Source organism: Glossina fuscipes, unplaced genomic scaffold (genome assembly GCF_014805625.2).
Source record: "Glossina fuscipes isolate IAEA_lab_2018 unplaced genomic scaffold, Yale_Gfus_2 61, whole genome shotgun sequence".
Classification (NCBI taxonomy): domain Eukaryota; kingdom Metazoa; phylum Arthropoda; class Insecta; order Diptera; family Glossinidae; genus Glossina; species Glossina fuscipes.
Window position 1 is genome coordinate 4,182,217 of NW_023998433.1, and position 20,349 is coordinate 4,202,565.

The 20,349-nt window shown below is 33.2% G+C and overlaps 2 protein-coding genes across 6 annotated transcripts in view; both read right to left on the bottom strand.

Annotated features, from left to right (window-relative positions):
• Window positions 1-20,349, bottom strand: part of LOC119637975 (receptor-type guanylate cyclase Gyc76C-like) — a 67,552-nt gene that overhangs the window by 11,951 nt on the left and 35,252 nt on the right. The gene's annotated exons all lie outside the window — the stretch shown is intronic.
• Window positions 494-2,521, bottom strand: LOC119637978. The gene has a single exon (XM_038034472.1). It carries the CDS (start codon window positions 1,612-1,614, stop codon window positions 853-855), a length of 762 nt encoding a protein of 253 aa, XP_037890400.1. The 5' UTR covers window positions 1,615-2,521; the 3' UTR covers window positions 494-852.

Sequence of the window (20,349 nt, forward strand, 5' to 3'; positions counted from 1 at the left end):
TGACATAACAGAGATTATTAACTAACAAAACCGAACTATGCAATTAAAAGAAGATTATAAGCTATGCATGTATGATATAAATATATATATATATATATACTAAGCAATATACAGACATATATATATATATAGAAATATAAATGTTGCGCATTAAAATGAAAATAAAGTTGAAGACAAAATACGTTTCTAAGTTATGTCGTGAGAGAGTGTACAATAGAAGCTCTGCTTGTTTACCTCATTCTATCCAAGTAAATTTTAATGCTTGTTTTGATTAACTATTAGTACGTAAATGTGTGCGTGTGTATGAAACATGTATAGAATCGTTTTTCGAATCACAACTGCACACAGTGGTTTCAGTAACTTACATATATTAAATAAGTTCCACTCATTCAGTGGAACACTAAACGTATGAGTTTTTAATTATCGCTTATTTATTATGTACGCGTAAACGTCGCGGGCAGGTAACATCAAGAACCGCAACTCGCCTGTTTTTTTACATAGATATGATACCTTGCCAATATACACATATTATACTTAAGCTTCCTGTCCGTTTATATAAACGTATTCGTATTATGTAACGATGAAAGTAAAACACTTTGTTTTGGTTGTTGCCGTTTTATGGATTTTATTTTTATGTGTTTTCTTTGTTTTTTTTATTTATTTATTTTTTTTTATTTAATGTATTTTTGTTTTTTACTGCTATACTTGTAGTAACTGATTGAACATGTTCTATAATATAAAAAAAGAATATTTAAACCTAAAAGTATGACTGATTCGTTTTTTTGTTTCCGCTTCTCTTGAACTGCTATCTCTTTAACAAACAATCTTGGTCCATTATCCCCAATATAAGTTTTAATGTATCTGATCGGCAGGGATTACATTGGGAGCATCTGCACTGGTGGTTAAGAATGAGATTTCGTATACTGAGGGTCGACTTTTGTATACATCATCCAGCATTCTGACGAACCAACTGCACAAATCCTCCAAATGATCAATAGAGCATTGCGCTACAACAGCACCAGACTGGCGTCCATGCTGATGTGAATCAAAAAACGATATAATATTAATTGGGAATTCGAATATGAAAATTGTGGTGCGACTGTCAGCTATAAGGGCAGCAAATAAATTTTTCGCTCGGGTATTACTGCTTGGTTGCCGGAACAGTTGCACACCCAATTTTAAAACCTGAGCGATGCGCGATGCCACTGACCGATGGTATGTTTCTTTTGTAGGACTCGCTGTCAGATGAGTGTAGAACCATTCCTGCAGTTGAAACTCTATAAAATCGCTGTTAGCCAAAGCAGCTATTGCCTCTGGAATATTAAGATTGGGAGCCCGCCTTCTTCTACCATTGTCGTCTTTGGATTCAAATACACGTGAGTACACGGTATTGCCTTCATTCATTGCATCGCCAAATACCTCCACGGCCCGTTGTGGCAATGTTTTAGCTTTCTGCGAGAATATTTGCTCTTTGGCGATTTTATCTGCTAAAATTAGCGAAATGAGAGTACAAGAGTTGGTGCCGCTTTCCCTGTATTCACCAAAGCGTGATTGGCAAAATTCTCGAGGAAACCACCAGACACTCACATGACTGTGCTGTTCAAAAACCGCCATGACTAAGCCAATGCAATAGTAGAAGAGTACGTCCGAGGCAATAAAGTTTCGAGATGCAGTTCAATTTAAGTTTTTGCAATTTTTTTCACAATTTTCCCTAGCATACGGAATTTTGCAGACAGAAAATTTGGTGGTTAAATATTAGCACATTTTAGTAAAGAGGAAGAACGACAACAAACGTTAATAACAAAAGTTACAATTTTGAAAAAAACCAAATGTAAATTTCAATATTTGAAAAAGGAAAAAGGAATACAAAAGACATGAAAATTTTGTTATCAAAGCCATTCACAACAGAACGACAACACATAAACGAGTCAAATAATTTCTAAAATTTTGCGGCAGAAGGGCGAATTTTGATTTAATTTAATTTATTCATGTATTTCGCGCAAATCTAAACAACGAGATTCTTTCAACAAAAGAACATTAATTGCTGTATACTCGTACATATTTATCTTTTAATTAGTATTTAAGTATCATTCAGCCAATTTAAAAATTATCACGTCTTCACGATCACGGGTTAATTTTTGCTATTAATGAAACTTAGGCAAAATCCGCGAACAATGAAAAATGATTTACAATAAAATGTCTAACATGCATTTTGCGTTATTTCAAGGAATAGCTCAAACCACCGCAAGTAATGTCAAGTTTTCCATTTTCCATCAATTTAATATTGCGCAATTTTTAACGCTTTGACGAACATTTCAATTAAGAAGGAGTGATCATCCATATTTTTATTTTGAATTGTTTGAATTTTTCACATTGCCGTAAAATGTAATAAAAGAAACTTACCCTGAACGAAATCAAAGGATATAATATATTCTCTAATGTTTGGTCACTTGAAATTGCGCTTCACGTGCGCACAAAGCACGATAAACGAAACATGTTATGAAAGCATAAACATGTACTATTCTCTCTACAATCACACAAATATTGCATAAAAAAAAGGCCCAAGTGGATGTAATATCGTTGCCATAAATTTTTAATGAAGACTTAAACCTATTATTAACAAGATTAACTAGATAGATTTTTTTAAATTTATCCCCGCACATATAAAATAAAAGGAGCTAAGCTCGGGTTAATCGGGCTTTAAAAGTACAGACAGACAGAAAATAATGGTTCAAACTTTTCCAAACGTCTTCGCAGGCACTCCGTTGCTTATTTCTATGCGTTGCAAATACTTTGAAAAACTTAACATGAACAGTTTTCGTATTCTATTTTAAGATAAAAAAAAAGCGAATGGGGAATAAAGACGTTATAGATACAGATAATGAACAAAAACTAATAGTAATGGCTTAAGCACTAATGTTTTAATGTCTTCTAAATTTACATATATAATTATGGGGAAATATGCGCCCAAAGTCGTTTTAAATCATAGCTGCCGAGTCCGGCCAAAAATTCAGATGTCATTTGGATAAACCTTTCTGACTACGAGCTTCACTATGAAATAAATCTAAATTTTCACAATTGCCAGCAAATATCGGAAATCTCGCAAATGTTTTCATTATCCAAAAACTGTTGTACTTAACGAATACATTGAACACTTGATAAGGGCTTAATCAGTTAGCTGTCGTTGACGAGTTTACGCGTCATGGAGAAATGGTAATATTCATGCTTATGCTTGGTTTTTCTGACAAAATTTAGGCGCAAATTTTTCAAAGAGGTCACAACAGCTAACCAGTCAAGAAATCATCCTCAATTATAATAAATTTTCTCATTATAACCACACCACAAGAACAGAGATATTCGCAACACATACACATATACAATCAGAACCTCAGGTACTATTTATATAATTGATCAGTGTAAATAGCGAGTACGATTTATTTATGGCTGTTTATCAGTTCGTCCGTCTGTGGTTAGGTCTTTTATTGAAATCGTAACGATTATCCCAGCATTTTATTTAGAATGATCAACTTGCCTCATAGGTTGTTATTGTGTCGTCCCTCTTGCGAAGCGCAACTCTCGAGTTATAGCGTTTTTCATTAAGAGTTCAAATTTGAATTTTCATTTATTTCTTATTAGAATTTTACATGTAAACCTCCAAAGGACAATTAAGCCAATTCAAGAAATTGCTCAAGTCCAGTGATTAACTATTTACAGATAAATAAAACGGATTATGTAAACTTGATTTAAAACGAATACAACATGCGATCAATATATCGGGTGAATCAATCTTCGCCACAATTGTATGTCGGTATTAATAGATTGGACTTAAACTGAATATAATTATTTTTTCTTGTTTCTTTTTATTCCGATTTAATCAACATATGTAAAAATCAATTTAAATTTTTCTATGAAATTTAAAAAAAGTCTTGCTCTTGTTTTTAAGATCGTTATAGGAAAGCACTTATGCAATTATGTTCACTATTGCAGAAAATGTAGCAGCAAAATTTTAATGCCACAGAGACGCCATCCATACATAGTATCTTGATAGGCATAAGTCTCTTGTTAGACTGCTTACAGTCGTGAAAGGTCAGGGTTAGAAATGTGAAATTGCGCATTTATATCTTCTTAGTTAATGGTCCTAGATTAATTAAAAATCACCAAGCCACATTAAGGCTTCACAAACGGCAAAAAACTGTGATCGTTCTCCATACATCTGCTGATTTGGCAAAAACATTTTCCAGTGCCATCTGAAAGCTGAATGAAAAGTTTCTTAATTGTCTAATCGACGCGTAAAAAAAAATTAAAAAAGTTAAAAATTTTCACCTTGGCTTTCAACCACTACAGAACAGGTTAAATATTCTAAATATGCTATTATTTATTTGTATGTAAAACGTGCTTTCAGAAATACAATTTTGCTTTTATACCTTACATTACTTGTTCTACAAAAATATCTCAACTTTGTGCGGATATAGGCAACATCCTGCAGGACTTAAGATAGCCGACCTTTCATTATGCTGATCGATATAGAATCATTTTCTGAATCAATCTAAGCATGGCTATCCGTTCAATGTTTGTTCATGTAAATTTGTGTTCAGCCTACAGGGCGCTATTTCTAAGATATTTGGATGAAATGTGGTACACTGATATATTTTGGGCCAAGGACGGGCGCAGGGAAAATAGTTCGCATCGGCCTACTTTTTCGGCAACTTCCCATATGACGTTCTATTGCGAAAACTCCTTATATGGAAAAATATTGTAATTTTCAGAATTTCAGGGCAAAAGTGGTTGGGCAGTAGTATATTGGCATTCTAAATTGTTTTGAATACTTTCGATCGGCTGAGGCAATTTTTAAACCCCCTCTCATATAATGAAAACTGAAGTTCATGCGACAGAAAGGTATAATTTGCAATGCTTCATGGTGAAAATTATATCACAATAGTTATTTAACATAAAAAATTAACTGTAGCAAATTTGGACCAATTCGGCCTATTTTTTTGTATCCTACCCTAAAAACGATTTTCACGAAAATTGATCCTTTATAGAGCAGATGAGTTTAAGTTTTAATATATGATGATGAAAATTGACTCGTAATAGTAATTTCATACCAAAATGAACTCTACAAAATTTGGACAATGCGCTTACTTGTTTTAAGGTAAATTTATGTCCAAATTAATTTTTATAGGACTTTTCACACATTTGTTTTTTCTTATGCCCCAGATGGTGAGTCTGATTAGTTATGCTCTACACCACTTGTGGTACAGGGTGTATTAAGTTTGTGCAGACAAATGTAACAAACAGTAAGGATTAAAATAGACCTGCCGATCTATTTCTGAATCGACCTAAGCCTGCTGTCCTAACGTCGGTTAATGAAATTTGTATGCAACTTACAGTTCGTGAGAACGAACGCAATTGAAAATGATGTGGATCGTTTTACTTTTTCCACTACACCCCATATACCGGTCTATTTTGAAAACTTTTTATAGGGAAAAAAACTACAACTGTGAAAATTTCTAACAAAAAGTTGCTCTGTAATAGTATTTGGATATTCTAATTACAAATGAACGCTTGGTTCGCCTAGGACAATTTTTTGAAGCCTTCGTTTCGTATTGAAACTAGTTCATAACACTAAATTGATTGATAGAAATCAATCTTACCGAAATTGGACCACGCATATACACCACCGAGTATAAGGATTCCTCCAATATACGGAATTATACGTTGTAACTTTTGGAATATTATTACCAAAACGAGTGAATAATTGCGTTAGGTGAAGTGGTATAGGGTACCTAATAGCTGGCATTGCTCGGCTATAATATTCTTGCCTGTTTCATCATTCAGAGTGTTAAACACCCAGAAAACATCACAGACAGATCACAGATAGTAAATAGTTTATCGTAAGATTCTGAGTCAAGTTAATCTGTTCTTCTTTTCATTTATTATTCGTTTCAAACATAAAACGTTCAACAAAAGCATAGAGACAGAATACAAAACGAAGTTGGTGTATATATCTTCAATTAAATGGAAAACATCTGAATTCTGCCGCAAAGGGCATGCAACTTTTGTTTCAAGTCTTCAATTAGTTATCACTTTTATACTTGACTTATTTATATGTATGCACATATGTGTCGCCCATATGTATTATACGTACTTACGCAATTCTATGCTTTTATGTGGAGAAATATTTATTTACTTTTAATTAACACATAAATTATTGCTAATAAAAAATAACTATTTATTTAAAATGATTGCCATCAAGGTTTATTATTTAAATCAATTAACTGTAACAAGTATTTAACACCAGCTGCACATGTTAACGAATTATTAACACTTATCGCATCTATTTATATAAACAGTTAAATACATTAAGCTCAATTGAAAATCAGAAGCAAATAAGCATTGCGACGACAACTCTCAACTGTTATGAACAAAATTTTAACTCATTATATCTTTAAAAAATTTTAAATACTAATTCTAAACATGAATTTTTATGAGTTCAAATACATTACTTTTTAAAAAGTTTCTATACATGTACGCAAAAAGGTATCTGTACAACTGCTCGGCTATCTACTGTAACATATAATGAGTTAAATCGACAGTTTTATTATCTAACCAAACAATTAGCACCCGAAAAAGTTTCTTATAGGATTTGAATATCTTAAATATATAATATATAGTCTATAAAAAATATGGATATAGTCTAGAATAACCTAAATAATTTGAATCACTAATCAATTTATAGCAAATATATAGCTATAAAAATTTCTAAAAGTAATTTAAATTAGATAGACAAAGACGACTGGAGACTCGCCAGTCTATTTTGATTACCTAAGATTTGTTCATAGAGAGCTTATTAATTTTCTTAATTAGTTTGATAATCTGAACTAATTTAGCGATCTTCGTTCGATTGTCAATTATTTCTTGAAATTCCTGCAATTACAAAAATTAAAATATAAAGCTGAACCTACGCGCATTCGTTTGCAATAAATTTGCACAGTTCGAGTTTGGAAATGAAAGTGATTTTCAAATATACAAGCACGTTCACAATTTCTAAAATGCACTAGACTCATAGATTCGTTATTCGGCATCAAAGATTGCATATAAACTATAAATTAATACAAAATGTTGATTATGTTTAGCTGTGCCTCTTTATGCCTGCTTGCTTTTGACAAGCTCTATGAGTCCAAAAATTTGTATAAAAATTTGATATCAGACAACTATGAACATATTTTATCAAAATACAAATAGCAACTGCTTAAAAAAATTGAAATCATTACGAAAAGGGCAATTATGCAATATAGTCCTTAATAAATAAGACTATTTAGCCGATACATGTGTGTGTGTGGACAGAAAAATTGACAGTGCACAAATACTTACCAGAAGTATATTTCAAAATTCAAGTCGAAAATGGTATTTTACTGACTTTACTGAGAGAATGCACACAATTAGTAAACAACTTTATGGATTGATATTAACTTTGCTTATACTTTATTTTTTAAATGTTTTTAAAAATTAAATTAAAATTATTAAATTAAAATTAATGTTTAAGTCTTTCATTTGAGAGAGTGTGATGTGTATGAATCCGTAAATAAAGCAACGTTATTAGACGAAACAGTCACTGAGTTATACATAATGTACAATAATATAAAAATTTTAAACAATAAAGTGAGAGAAAAGAAGATACATGGCATACGTATATATACTCATCACTAGAGAGTTTAGTGACTCGATTGCTTCGTTGGTGACAGAACGACGTCAAACAAATCTTCAAAGTCTTCTCGTTTCTCTATCGGGCTGTTACCATATCTGTTAACATTACATACTGAAGAAATACGAGTTATCAGCTTAGATATCAACTTATGATTTAAAGAGCGTGTAAAGATAACAAAAAAATGAAATGTCACCGTTTGCATTGTCACCCTACCATTGCTTTCAAATAAATGTGCATTAATTTAAAATTTTAATAAATAAAGCTGCGACAACATTTCTCAATTATAATTTACATATAACTTGGAAAGTGTAAAGCATTGATAATTCGCAACAAACCGGCTAGAAATTCTCTCTTATTGCCATTCAATCGAAAAGCAAACAACACGTGTTAACAATTTACGATAAAGTAAATTTAAAAAAAAAGCAATAAAAATTGAACTCACATCATAAAAATCTCAAGCAACTCAAAAATTTAACACTTTGTAATTTTTACTTTGCACGACTTTTAAAAATTCCTGAATAGTTGGCTTCCGCTTAATCAAGTTACCAGGCATTGCGTTTACTTTTCAATATTTAAAGTTGTTTGTGGCTAAAAATAAATTTAGAAACGTCGTAAAAATAAACACAAACGCTAAAAATAGATTTACACGTACTTGTTATAAAAAGAGAAAAACAATTCGGTAAACTTTAATCGTTTCAAAACGAATCGTAGGCACCCAGCAAAATGTCTTTAAATAAAAAAAACATACGTTTTTGCTTTTAGGATTTTTCGTTTTTTTTCTCTCAGAAATGCCAATGATTCGTTTTTTTAAAACTTTCAAGTCGTACACCCTGTTTGACGTTGATTAGTGTCCCATGAAAAAAAAAAAACGTTCGAAAAGCATCTTAACGTGGATAAGAAGCAAAAACGTGATTATTTACATGCATTTAATGATGAATTTTCCACATTTTCCTCCTGTGCGCCCACGTATGAGTTTCGCAATAATTAGATTTTTCTAATTTCTTAATTGATTTTTACCATTTTCCTATACGTAAGTAATCCGTCTCTATTATGGTCTTAGTTTTGGTCAATTAGTTAGGAACGCACATGCTTAAAATAAATTCGTTAAAAGGCTCCTCATACAGCTTCTGGTTAAGCTTAACGATATATTTTGTACGCTTGACAGAAAAGAATCGCCATAAAATAACAATACAAGCAACATGTGTACAAAAGTTTACATTTGTATGTATATACATAAAGGGCGACGGTAAACTCTTTTAAAACAAACACCGAAGAATGGATATAAAAGATTGATAGTACATAAGTTAACAGCCCATTGGATTTTTTGTAATCTTTAATCTAATTAAATTAGAAAAGAGTTGAGAGAGAAAATTAATGTATATAGTACTGACTTGAGAAGTAATGAGTCCAAATTTCATGAATTTACAAGTTACAGTTGCTTTAGGGGCGCTACTTTCATTTTTGTGAAACAATAGAGAAATCTAAATTTCGAGGGTACGGTTACTAACTCAAATATAATTTGTAAATTAATAGCCGAAATGTGTTGGAATTTTGAAACATTTCGCTTAAAAATTGGTATTATCGAATATTCGTATGGACTCTCTAATAATCAATAGTCTTACATCCGTATGTCATCATATTATTATATATGCATATATATATATATATATATATATATATATAAAGCGCGAGGTGCGGAACCAACTGTTCGTGTGCCTGTTTGACAGTGAGGTGGTCATGTTATAGTATTCCTGCTTAACATCAATGCATATGGATTAGAATTATTTATGTAGATCAAGTTTGAAGCAAGTCGGTTAAGACCGATTCATCCACAAATCCCAGGGAATAAATGCTTATCAGTAGCTTATCATCAACTATAATATATATATTGATCAGGAAATTTATAGTTTGCTTTAACAGGTCTAACAGGAAATGACGCCGATTTGTCCGCTAATGTAATTTTTAAAAATTTGTTTAAGATTCATTTTGAAATGAGGAAAAAAACTTTCTTTTTTTGATTTCATTTTTCCGTTTTGGACAACTTTTCCGTAATACAAGAATTAATTTGTATCTAATCAAGCTTACGGTCTTTTGCATAGCCGTTTTATGACTTCTTTTTGTGGCTGTTGTTGGCTTTGACATAACCGCTACTAATTCACTTAGGAGACACTTTACTGTATACTTTTATACTTGTATACTTATAATTATATTTTTATATATATGTATATATATATACTTGTGAGTTACTGCTTGTACCACAGACTTGAACAGAAAAACAATGCGATTACTTTTATGAGTTTTTTAAAAGTTCAGCTTGAATGCAAATGAATAACTCTAATAAAAATATTTACAGATCGTTTCGTTAGAAATGTTTAAATACTGAGAATGAACGTTTTTAATATTTTGAGTAGGAATTTTTAATGTTCATACCTGCATTCCCATATAATCGATTTTACTTTAGCTTTTTCTCAAATCTTTTTGTTTTTATCCTTAAAAGACATTATCTAACGGAAGTAGAGAAACTATATTCATTTTGGAAGGAGCTACCGAGTGTACACTAACTCAAAAAGGTATTTCTTTTCGCTAATGGCAGTCAGGTCAACGTTCGAAATGAAATAATCTTTTTTATAAGCTCTAATATGAATGCGAGGTATCCAACTAGATTTCTATTTGGAAATTTTGGTTTTTTTAAATTTTTTAATAGGCTTCTTTGTGACTAAAACACAGGTGTTTTTGAACCTAATCTACGGATTTGAAGTGAGTATATGTAAGTGTTTACGATAAGTTTGAGCTTTAAGTCTTGATTTTTGCGGCCATAAGTGATTCTTAATGCACGATCAAGGCGTCGTTATGACTTAATCGAATCGCGGCTTTTATCGAGTATAAATGAACAATAGCAAAGTTAATAACTAATACATAGTCGTTCTCCTTATTATTAATATATTAGTTTGGGGAAAAAGAAATCCATTATTTTTATATGAACTTCAGGACGTTATTTAACATGCTTCGGATTGTCCGATTTGGGTCAAATATGCACCGTTTTGTTGTATGATTTGTTGCCATTTTAAAGGTAACTTCAAAATGCCTCTCTCATAGAAGTCCTGGGCTCTATTTGCAAAAAAATCTAGTAGTCGATTTTCATAATTCTCCCTAGATTCCAATTTTTTATCGTCAAAGAAATTTTGCAATGCAAGAAAAAGATAATAATCGCTTGGTGCCAAGTCCGGACTGTATGGCGGATGCTTTAAAACTTCCCAACCAAGCTCCCGAAGTTTCTGGCGGGTCACTGTAGATGTGTGTGGCCTAGCGTTGTCCTGGTGGAACACGACACCTCTCTTGTTGGCCAATTCTGGCCGTTTCTGGTCAATCGCTATCTTCCAACGGTCCAGTTGTTGACAGTAGAGATCAGAATTTAGCGTTTGGCCATATGGAAGCAACTCATAATAAATAATCCCCTTCCAGTCCCACCAAATGCATAGCAAAACCTTCCTGGCCGTTTGAGGTGCTTCACCGCTCTTTGACCACGATCGTTTTCGCACAGGATTATCGTATGTGATCCATTTCTCATCTCCAGTCACCATCCGTTTAAGAAATGGGTCTATCTCATTCCGTTTGGCCAAGGCTTCGCAGATGGAAATTCGATCCATCATGTTTTTTTCTGTTAATTGGTGTGGCACCCAAACATCGAGCTTCTTTTTGAATCCAGCTTTGTGTAAATGGTTTAAAACTGTTTTATGGTCGATTTTTAGCTCCTGGGCGATGTTACGACTGCTAACATGCCGGTCAACTTCGATCATTTCTCCGATTTTATCGACATTCTCGACGACCGGCCTACCTGTGCGAGGTGCATCTTTAACATCAAAAATTCCTGAACGGAATCTACGAAACCAAAATTGCACATAATTGGCTGTTACAGTATCGGAACCATAAACACCATTCACAATTTTAGCCGCCTGGCTTGCATTTCCGCCTTTGTCAAAGAAAAACTGTAAAATGTACCGAATTTTCTCTTTGTTCACTTCCATTTTTAACACGCTGTAACTCACAACTGAATGCATCAAACAAAAAACAGCAAAAGAATTTTTCTTACTGCGAAATGTCACCTTTCCAACGAGCATAAATCTGAAATTATTTGATCGATACTTTACGAGAAATCTACCAGTGCAGCCATCTACCGAAAAAATAATGGATTTCTTTTTCCCCAAACTAATATAATAAATAAATAGAAAAGATTAATAAACGAAACACTTTCTTTTTTTTTGCAAATTTCGAATCTAAGAATATTTATTACTTATTGCTTAAATTAGTAAAACTGTCAAAAAAAATATGAAGTTTCGAACAGTTTTTTTGTCCAGAATGAAGATATCTTTGGGGTTTCTTAAAAATATCAAAGTTGGAAAAACAAACAGAGCGTTTCAATACATATTACAGGCAAAAGGTTTATATGGAAAAGAAATTTATACAAACACAGAGTAGAAGTAATCAACGATAACATTTCTTCGCACCCTATAGTAAAAAAGGTGGTCATACAAACATTTTTGACACAGAGCAGTCTGTTTATTCAAAAAGTATTATTACTGAAGAAATCGCTCCGACTAGTACGCAAGTATTTAATCAATGTCATAGTTATGACAAACCTATTAACAAGAACTAATTCACTTTCGTAAGCGACTTTCGAAACAATTTTTAAGGAATAAATTGAAATTTTGAGAACCTTGAGTTTGTGCCACAATCAATCTCCTTAGAACGCTGTTAGAAGCTTTACATACAGAAAAAACGCGACGAGTACAAAATACGTTAAGAGAGCTATATTGTATTACGCTGATATAACTGTGATTAATGTAAAACAAAATTTCATTGATGTATTGCATAATAATTTTATACCCGTCAAGACAAGGTAGGCTTGTACTATGTACATTTGGCCTACCATTTGTAGCAAACAGATGGGCTTATCAGAAACGTCGTAAGGTACGTACATATTTGCTCAGCGTAAAAATCTGAACCAATTTAGACCCATACAGGTATTTCCTCATTTGCTATTTGAGTGCTTATAATCACAAACATTAAGACAGACAATTAAAGCTTATATATACATATTTTCTTAGATCATGGCCATAGACTATATGTAAAACTAAGCTTAATGCACACACAACTATGTCCTCTTTAAGAAAAAAATGTTTAATAGCGATATACAGCAGATATAGGTTAAGAATTTGTTATACCTTTTCGCCAACAACCTTTAAACGAAATTTAGTAGGAAGGCACCTCCAATCAGTTTATTAACACTAGATTCGCGGAAATTTGCCAAATAGACGGGTAGATTTTGTGGAATGCCGCAAAAAGATAAGGAAACCGAAATTTAGCACAAACACTCTTTGATCGATTACGAGCTTAGAAATGGGCGAGATCCGTTCACAGATCCGCCTGCAAAACGGAGGAAATTAAAACGAAATCCGATTTTTTCATATTTTCGTCTATAACTTTCAATTCCGTGTATCCATTTCTGAAAAACTGTTAACCAAACAATCCCCAGGACCGTCTGCAGGCTTGATGCAAAAAATGTCCCGATCGATTTACTGATACGTTCACAAGTAACAGTACAATTTGAATTCCAAATTATTTTCAATTTATTTCCCACCTATTCTAACGCACCTTGGAGATTGGATTTTATCGTTAATTATGGACGTGTTAGCAAATCGATTGGAATAATTTTTGGACTAAACAAAATTATACCCGAAAATATGATAAAATTGTTGATGTTTTTCGAGGTTGTTCGTTTCTTCTGCATTGTTGATGTGCCTGCGACAGATTTATATTTAGTTAGAAACCTTTGATTACAGTAATATAATTACTGCAAGTGCTCATAGCTTTCGTTGCATAGGTATGCGGGCGTTGTAGATGTGTCCTTTGAAAAGTCTGGACCATTTTCATATCCTTTTGTAAATTTTTAGGCAACGGGAACATCTTTACCACAGATACCTCACATTTGGGCAGAAGGAAAGATGCTTAGGTGCATTCCGAATTCGAAACTGCCTGAGAGTCTATGTGCTCTGTGGGGTTTTTGAAGCTTGCTTGGGCTGGTAATAAAAGCTTTGCAAAAAAAATGAAATTATGACCCTATAAAATTGGGCAGGCGTGGTCGATTTTTATCATTTTTTTTTTTGTATTTTTATACTGTAGGCGCATTATTCGATCCATAACGCTCATTTTTAATACCACCCTGCGCGCAAGAATTTCCAACGTTTAAAACAATTATTACGCAGACGGACATACTTAAATCGATTCAGAATTTGATGCTGATCAAATATATATATATATATATATATATATATATATATACTTTGTGGGATCTATGAAGTTTCCTTCTGAGCGTGACAAAATAAATATATCCTGCATGCTTTCATGATGGATATAAAAACAATCAGCTTTGTATTTACTATTATTATTATTATAATAATTGTAGACTAATAAAATAAATTCCTAGACTAAAAATAAAATACATTGCGTACTAGCAACACAGGCTATCGGCTCTATTTTAGAAAAGAACATTAGATATTAACCCTAATAGTTTTAATAAAGTAATACATTGTATTGCGTTTTGTAGCTGATTCTAAATGTAATACTTCAAAGTCACAAAGAATTTACTTTATAGGGAGAACTTGTCCACAATTGAAGGTTGGGGAAGAACACTCCTTTGACCGTTTGAGTACCAAGCAGCGCGATCGCCCTGTTCAGATTTCATGTCGAGGAAACCCAGACAGTTTTGAAGAAACAGTGTCGAAGAATTCCCAGCAGCGCGATAGCGCTGTTTAGATTTTATGTCGAGAAAACCCAGCACATTTCGAGCATTGGCGACAACTGACGGTGCGTTACGTATTGTCGAAGTCGAGCGCAATACAATTACAATAGGTGAAATAGTACTATAATGTATCACAAAATAAAAATTTCTATTTGGTGTTGTTTTTTCTATAATTTTTGTGGAGCAAACTTGAAACATTTATTAACAAACAATTTGAATACATTGTGCGTAAATTAAATGCGATCTTTTTATTACATTTTTGGTGCTACAGACGATCCATTGTCGCAAATTACGGTCTGGCAGCTTTTCTAATCCAAATTGTTTTCCTTTTATAAAACTATGTGATTGTTTTTCATTCATCCACTGATGCTCAATTTCCAGAATAATATTTGACATAAAGTCTAACCGAGATATGGCTTTTCTTGTTTCTTTGTAAATGATATATGCATTTAAAACCATGCGGTTGATTATATTAAAAGCTACCTTTTTCCAATATTTAACCGGTCTTCGTTCATCGAGGCAGGTATATAGCATTTTGTCTGATTAGTCGACACCACCCTTGAAGGCTTTATAAGATTGAACTATAGCGGGTTTTGTGGAACGTATTTCTCTGCCATGTCGGTTTTTGGTTACCGTTACATCTTACTCTTCTGCTTTTGCCGAAATTAATAATACAGGTCTTTTTACAGTCTTTTTTACGCGAAACGCGCAGAACAATACTTCATTGATTCGAAAGCATTTTACCTCGTTTACGTTTACGTTTGTTTGTTGCAAGTCATCAGGAACACATTTTTTATTTCTTCTAATTGTTCCAGTCAAAAAGATGCCCATACAATATGAATACAGAGCTAATTCTACGCTAGTAAAAAAGTTGTCCATAAAAATGTGATGCCCCTTATTCAAACAATTACTATCTTTTAGTAAATTCACCACGACATCGTACCCAACTCCAAACTTTTTTCTATCGCTAGAAATTGTTTCTTTTGCACCTTTATAGCAAGAGAACGCCAAACAATACTTCGAAACGGTTTTTCTCGACATAAAATTAAACAAGCGCTATACTGCCGCTTGGTATTTCTCGACATAAAATCTAAACAGCGCGATCACGCTGCTTGGGATTCTTCGACAGTTTTTTTTGAAAACTGTTTGGGTTTTCTCGATATAAAATCTAAACAGCGCGATCGCGCTGTCAGGGATTCTTCGACAGTGTTTTTTTAAAAGCGTCCGGGACTCAAATGGTTAAGATCAACTAGTGAGTTGCCATTGAACGGGCAAGGCGAATTCTCGAGAATGTTTTGATCTTGATTTTCTCAATGTTTGTTAGATTCAAAGGTGGAATTATTTGAGGGTTAACAGAAAAGTAGTGCTGACGATAGTATTGTAGATTTCTTTCCATAATTTTCTCTTTAACTTTTGTTCCAATATATCTTTGAAGGTCCAGCTTTTCCATGACATCATCCATATTTAGAGGTGGAGAAGCAGCATTCTTCGCCGCTCGATCAACTTGCTCATTTCCCAACAAATCGATATAACTTGGTACCCAAAGCATTTTAATTTGTAATGATATTCCTTAATTTGTTGATGGTACTCTATTTCGAGATCGAAGGATACCGAAAAGCTTTTAATACAGAGTATCAATAATAATGACAGTTTTTAGTTTATTTTTTTGAGAAAAGTTCATAGCGTGAAATATAGTTCAGGTTTCGGTAGTGAGAGTTGAAGCACTTTCGTGAAATATTTGATTATGAAATAGCTGTGCTGGAGGAGCACAAACAGGCTGCTGACCGTAGGATTTAGACCCATTTGTATATAAAGGACTCCAACCGTTAGTCTCCAGCATTTGGGTTTTTTTTAGCAATTAGATTCCTAAAGACGTAATTTGGAATGCCTTTTTTCTTGTGCATAGACAGTGAAATGTCAAAAGAATAGTCTTTGAAAACCCACGAAGGTCTAAGACCGAAAGGGCGAAATGGAAAATGTTTAAGGGAATATTCAATTCTCTTGCGACTTGCAAACAAGAGTCAATTGCAGGTGGTGACTTACGAATTTTCTTGACAATAATAATCGTTTTCACGTCTTCACCGAGAATTAAGAATCTTGAGGACGATTTTAGCTTTCAATTCATAAAGTCCAAAAAGTGTAGCAACTTGCTCTATGAGCTTGATGGCAAACCGGTTTAAGGATATTGATGTTAGATTTACACTTATTGCCATAAATTATCAAACCACAGCGAATCTAGCTTAAAACAAGCATTTTGGTAAGATAAGTAATAGTGTTAATGGGTGCAAGGCTTTTCCAAACTACTTATTACATGAAATTTTTCTTGTTAAAATGGAATTTTTTAACCGAAGACAATGATATTTTTTCGAAAACGTAAGCCCAAGACCATTGAGCGTCTGCACATTTTATACTGATAAGTCGTTAACATGCATCAATCGATTTCCCTCAACACATATCTGCTTTCGACAGATGTGCATTTTTTTTTTAGTTTTGTATTAAAATGTTAGCACCTGACGAGTTTGCCGGTGTGAAGATCTCTTGTCCAATAGATTCGAGGATGTTGACTGCCTTCGTGCTTCGTGCTTTTCTTTTGTTAAAATGTATACATCGTCAGCTTCGATTCTCGGTATACGGCAAAGAATTTTACTGATTTCATTGAAAGCGATCTGACAAAGCGTGACAGAAAGAGGAGGTCCTCGTGGAATGCCCTTCATTAGCGGAAAGGAATCAGAGTGATGATTGTTAACTGTAACTTTAACCCGCCGCTGCGACATTAGGATAAAAAACAGGTTGGGCGATAGTCCGATGCGATGGAGACATTTTTAGACTTTAGAATTGGAACAATTACCGCCAGTTTCCACTTGTAGGGAAGGTAATCAGTCAAAAACGCCGTATTATATAGGTTCAGTTCTTTTTTCTTTCTGCCTCATTTGCTTTAATTAAAGTTCCATTGGGAGTGAAAATGACAGAAATTTCGGTCGAGCATTCATGAACTATGCAGTATATAATTTCGGTGGAATAAAATTAAATGAACTTCTACAATGGGTCTCTGGAAGGGGTATAAAGGTTGGGCTAAAATCACTTGTGAGTGTATGGAGTTCATCAAAATTATTAATAAGTCCCTTAATGCCCTTCTATTTTAGAATTTTAAAAACTATATTTAATTGCAGTGACATGAAAATGGAGTGATAGGTAGTTTATGTTGCCATGTCGGCGTCTCCGTCGAAAATGTCGCTATAGGAATTTTGTAGGAATAGTTTATTCTTACAAGGAGAAGATTGGGTGCTTAAGTGGTTGTGTAAATTTGAAGTGCAACGAGCGGGGAAACGTGAACAATTTGGAATTAGAGGTTGAATAAAGAATGAAAAATTGGATCCGTTACAGCTTATAATTTGTTGAACGAAGTTGAGAGCCGGTGATTCTGTGATACTTAGTTTATTAAGCTTTATAATACGTGTGGTTGTGTTGATATTTTCAATATTTGTTGTTGCTTCGATTCTTTCATTATTATTTTTGGCGGGTGATAGATGTGGTTTTTACAATATGCTTTTTGGCTGACGATAGAACAGATTTGTCATTCGTAGGAGTTGAAGTTAAAGGCTTATTGACCTCGATTTGCGAAGCGACGGCAAGGTAAGTATTATTTTTGTTAATACCTTGAATTCCAGTTGAATTGATATCCCGGTACTTGCCTCGCGGTTCGGCCACGCTACAATAACTTTTTCTTTTTAGAACTTCATGCATTTGTACATAGCATGGGCATTGTCTGCCTAACGCCGGGTGCTGATCATTGCAATTTATGCAGAAACTACGGGTACAGATTTCAGCATGTGTAGGAAGACTACAGTTAGCAGAAGATTGTGCATTATTGCATCTTTTTGCAAGCTTTGCCAGTTTTTGTATCTCATGGGATTTGGAATGCAGAGTTCCACTTTATATTTTTACCAAGCCACGTCAACAGCTTGCGGTAATCAATAGCAATTTATGAAAAAGAAACCACAACTAGAAAAAATATTGGGAACTACTAAATAATGAAAAATGTCAATTGTCAAATGTTTCCAATTTTTATTAATTTTTTTTGTAATTTTTTCTTTTTTTTAATATATAAAGAAAACAAACGCACGGACGGTACCTGCGATAACCAGCTTAGCGAAAGCACTGAAAAGACACGCGAAAACTCTAAAACAATCAAAAAATCACAAACGAAAAGAAAATATGCACTACTCAGAACACAAATCGACTGTGAATGAATTTTGCCTCTAATTTGAGTAAATGTAATGGAAACAACATGAATTAACTGCAGGTATACTTGAAAAAGCATTTGAAAATTTGTAAAAATGGTTAACTGAATATACTCAGTCGAGCCTACAGGCGGACCAATTGCTGAGACAGTCAATGTAGATGGTGGGTTAAGAAATACATCAATTTTCTGAAAAATGTTCCTTATACGCATACATACATTTTCATTATACTGACATTATTCTTCTAATCAGATTTATTCATCTTAAATTATCGGATGTTTATAAACCATAGCAAGTGAAAACGCCATAGTTATCCACATATTAGATTTTCAAAATAAGGCGTTATATGGGAACTCATCGAAAAAGTGGTGCGATCCAGACCATTTTTAATAGCGCTCGTCTGTGGACCGAACCCCGTCAGTATACCAAATTTCATCAAAATATCTACAAAATTTTCGCCTGTCGATGAACATAAGAATATATAGACAGACATGAGACGCACAGACAGACACACATCGTTCAATCGATTCAAAATTTAGCGCTGATCAAGAATGTACAGTTTATAGGGTTTCTGAAGTTTCCTTTTGCCTGTTTCGGATATGCGAAAAAAGAATGCCATGGTCTCTGAATTAAATAATCCTTAATCAGTTCACTGATTTGTGAAATTTATTTTAAAAAAATTGACAGTTTGTACTTAAATAATATGAACATATTCAAAATAATTTTTATGCTTGAAACTTGTATAAGTGTCACTTTTTTCCATAGAATTATTACTGTAGCACTAGTCCAGCCGAAAGGAAAGTTTTCAATAACGAAAAAAATTCAAAAAATGTTTTATAATCTTATTACTATATGTATGTTCTTATAATATACACAATATGTAGGTTTATGTGCATGTGTATTAATATGGGAAACATATTTTAGTTGCGTATTTATTTTATATTTTCACTTTTTCACGTACCTCCAAAAAGTGAAACAATCCACATCATGCCAATTTTGTTATTGCTATCTAACCATTGTCCCCATAGTGCAAGTAAATCTGTGTTACATGTTATCTACTGCATTTGTGGCTACATATATTTTAGAGTAAGCGATCAGTGCAATTTTATGGTTCTTGTGTATTTAGGTATCCATGTGCGTAATTATGCTTTCATGTGCCATAAATGGCTATTATTAAACACCTTATCTTTTTATATCCATTTTAACAGACAGCGGAATATAATAATTTAGTTATATGGTTTGTAACAATTACACACCATTCTCGGAAAAAATAACGAAATACTTTAAATACGCACCGAAGCGCAATCTAATCTCATGAGACTTAAACCGCCGTTAATAGCAAGAAGTTACCTGTACCCTTGGAAATCAGACCATAATAACACTCTTTGGAACAATTTTTTATTTATAGTAAGGACAAAAAGAATCAGAACCATTTCCAATACGATTTTTAATATAACTCTGTTTGTGTAAAATTTTCTTTTATTTCGCATTCTTTTTCAATTCTTTAGCTGTTATGTGGACGAACCCAAATTATTTTTTCGTTTCTTTTGGAGGATTTCTAAAATATGAGGCAAATAATTAATTTTTCATTTATGTTTTCA

Excerpts from the sequence above, each read along its gene's own strand:
- LOC119637978 (XM_038034472.1), bottom strand. The coding sequence starts at position 1,614 with ATGGCGGTTTTTGAACAGCACAGTCATGTGAGTGTCTGGTGGTTTCCT.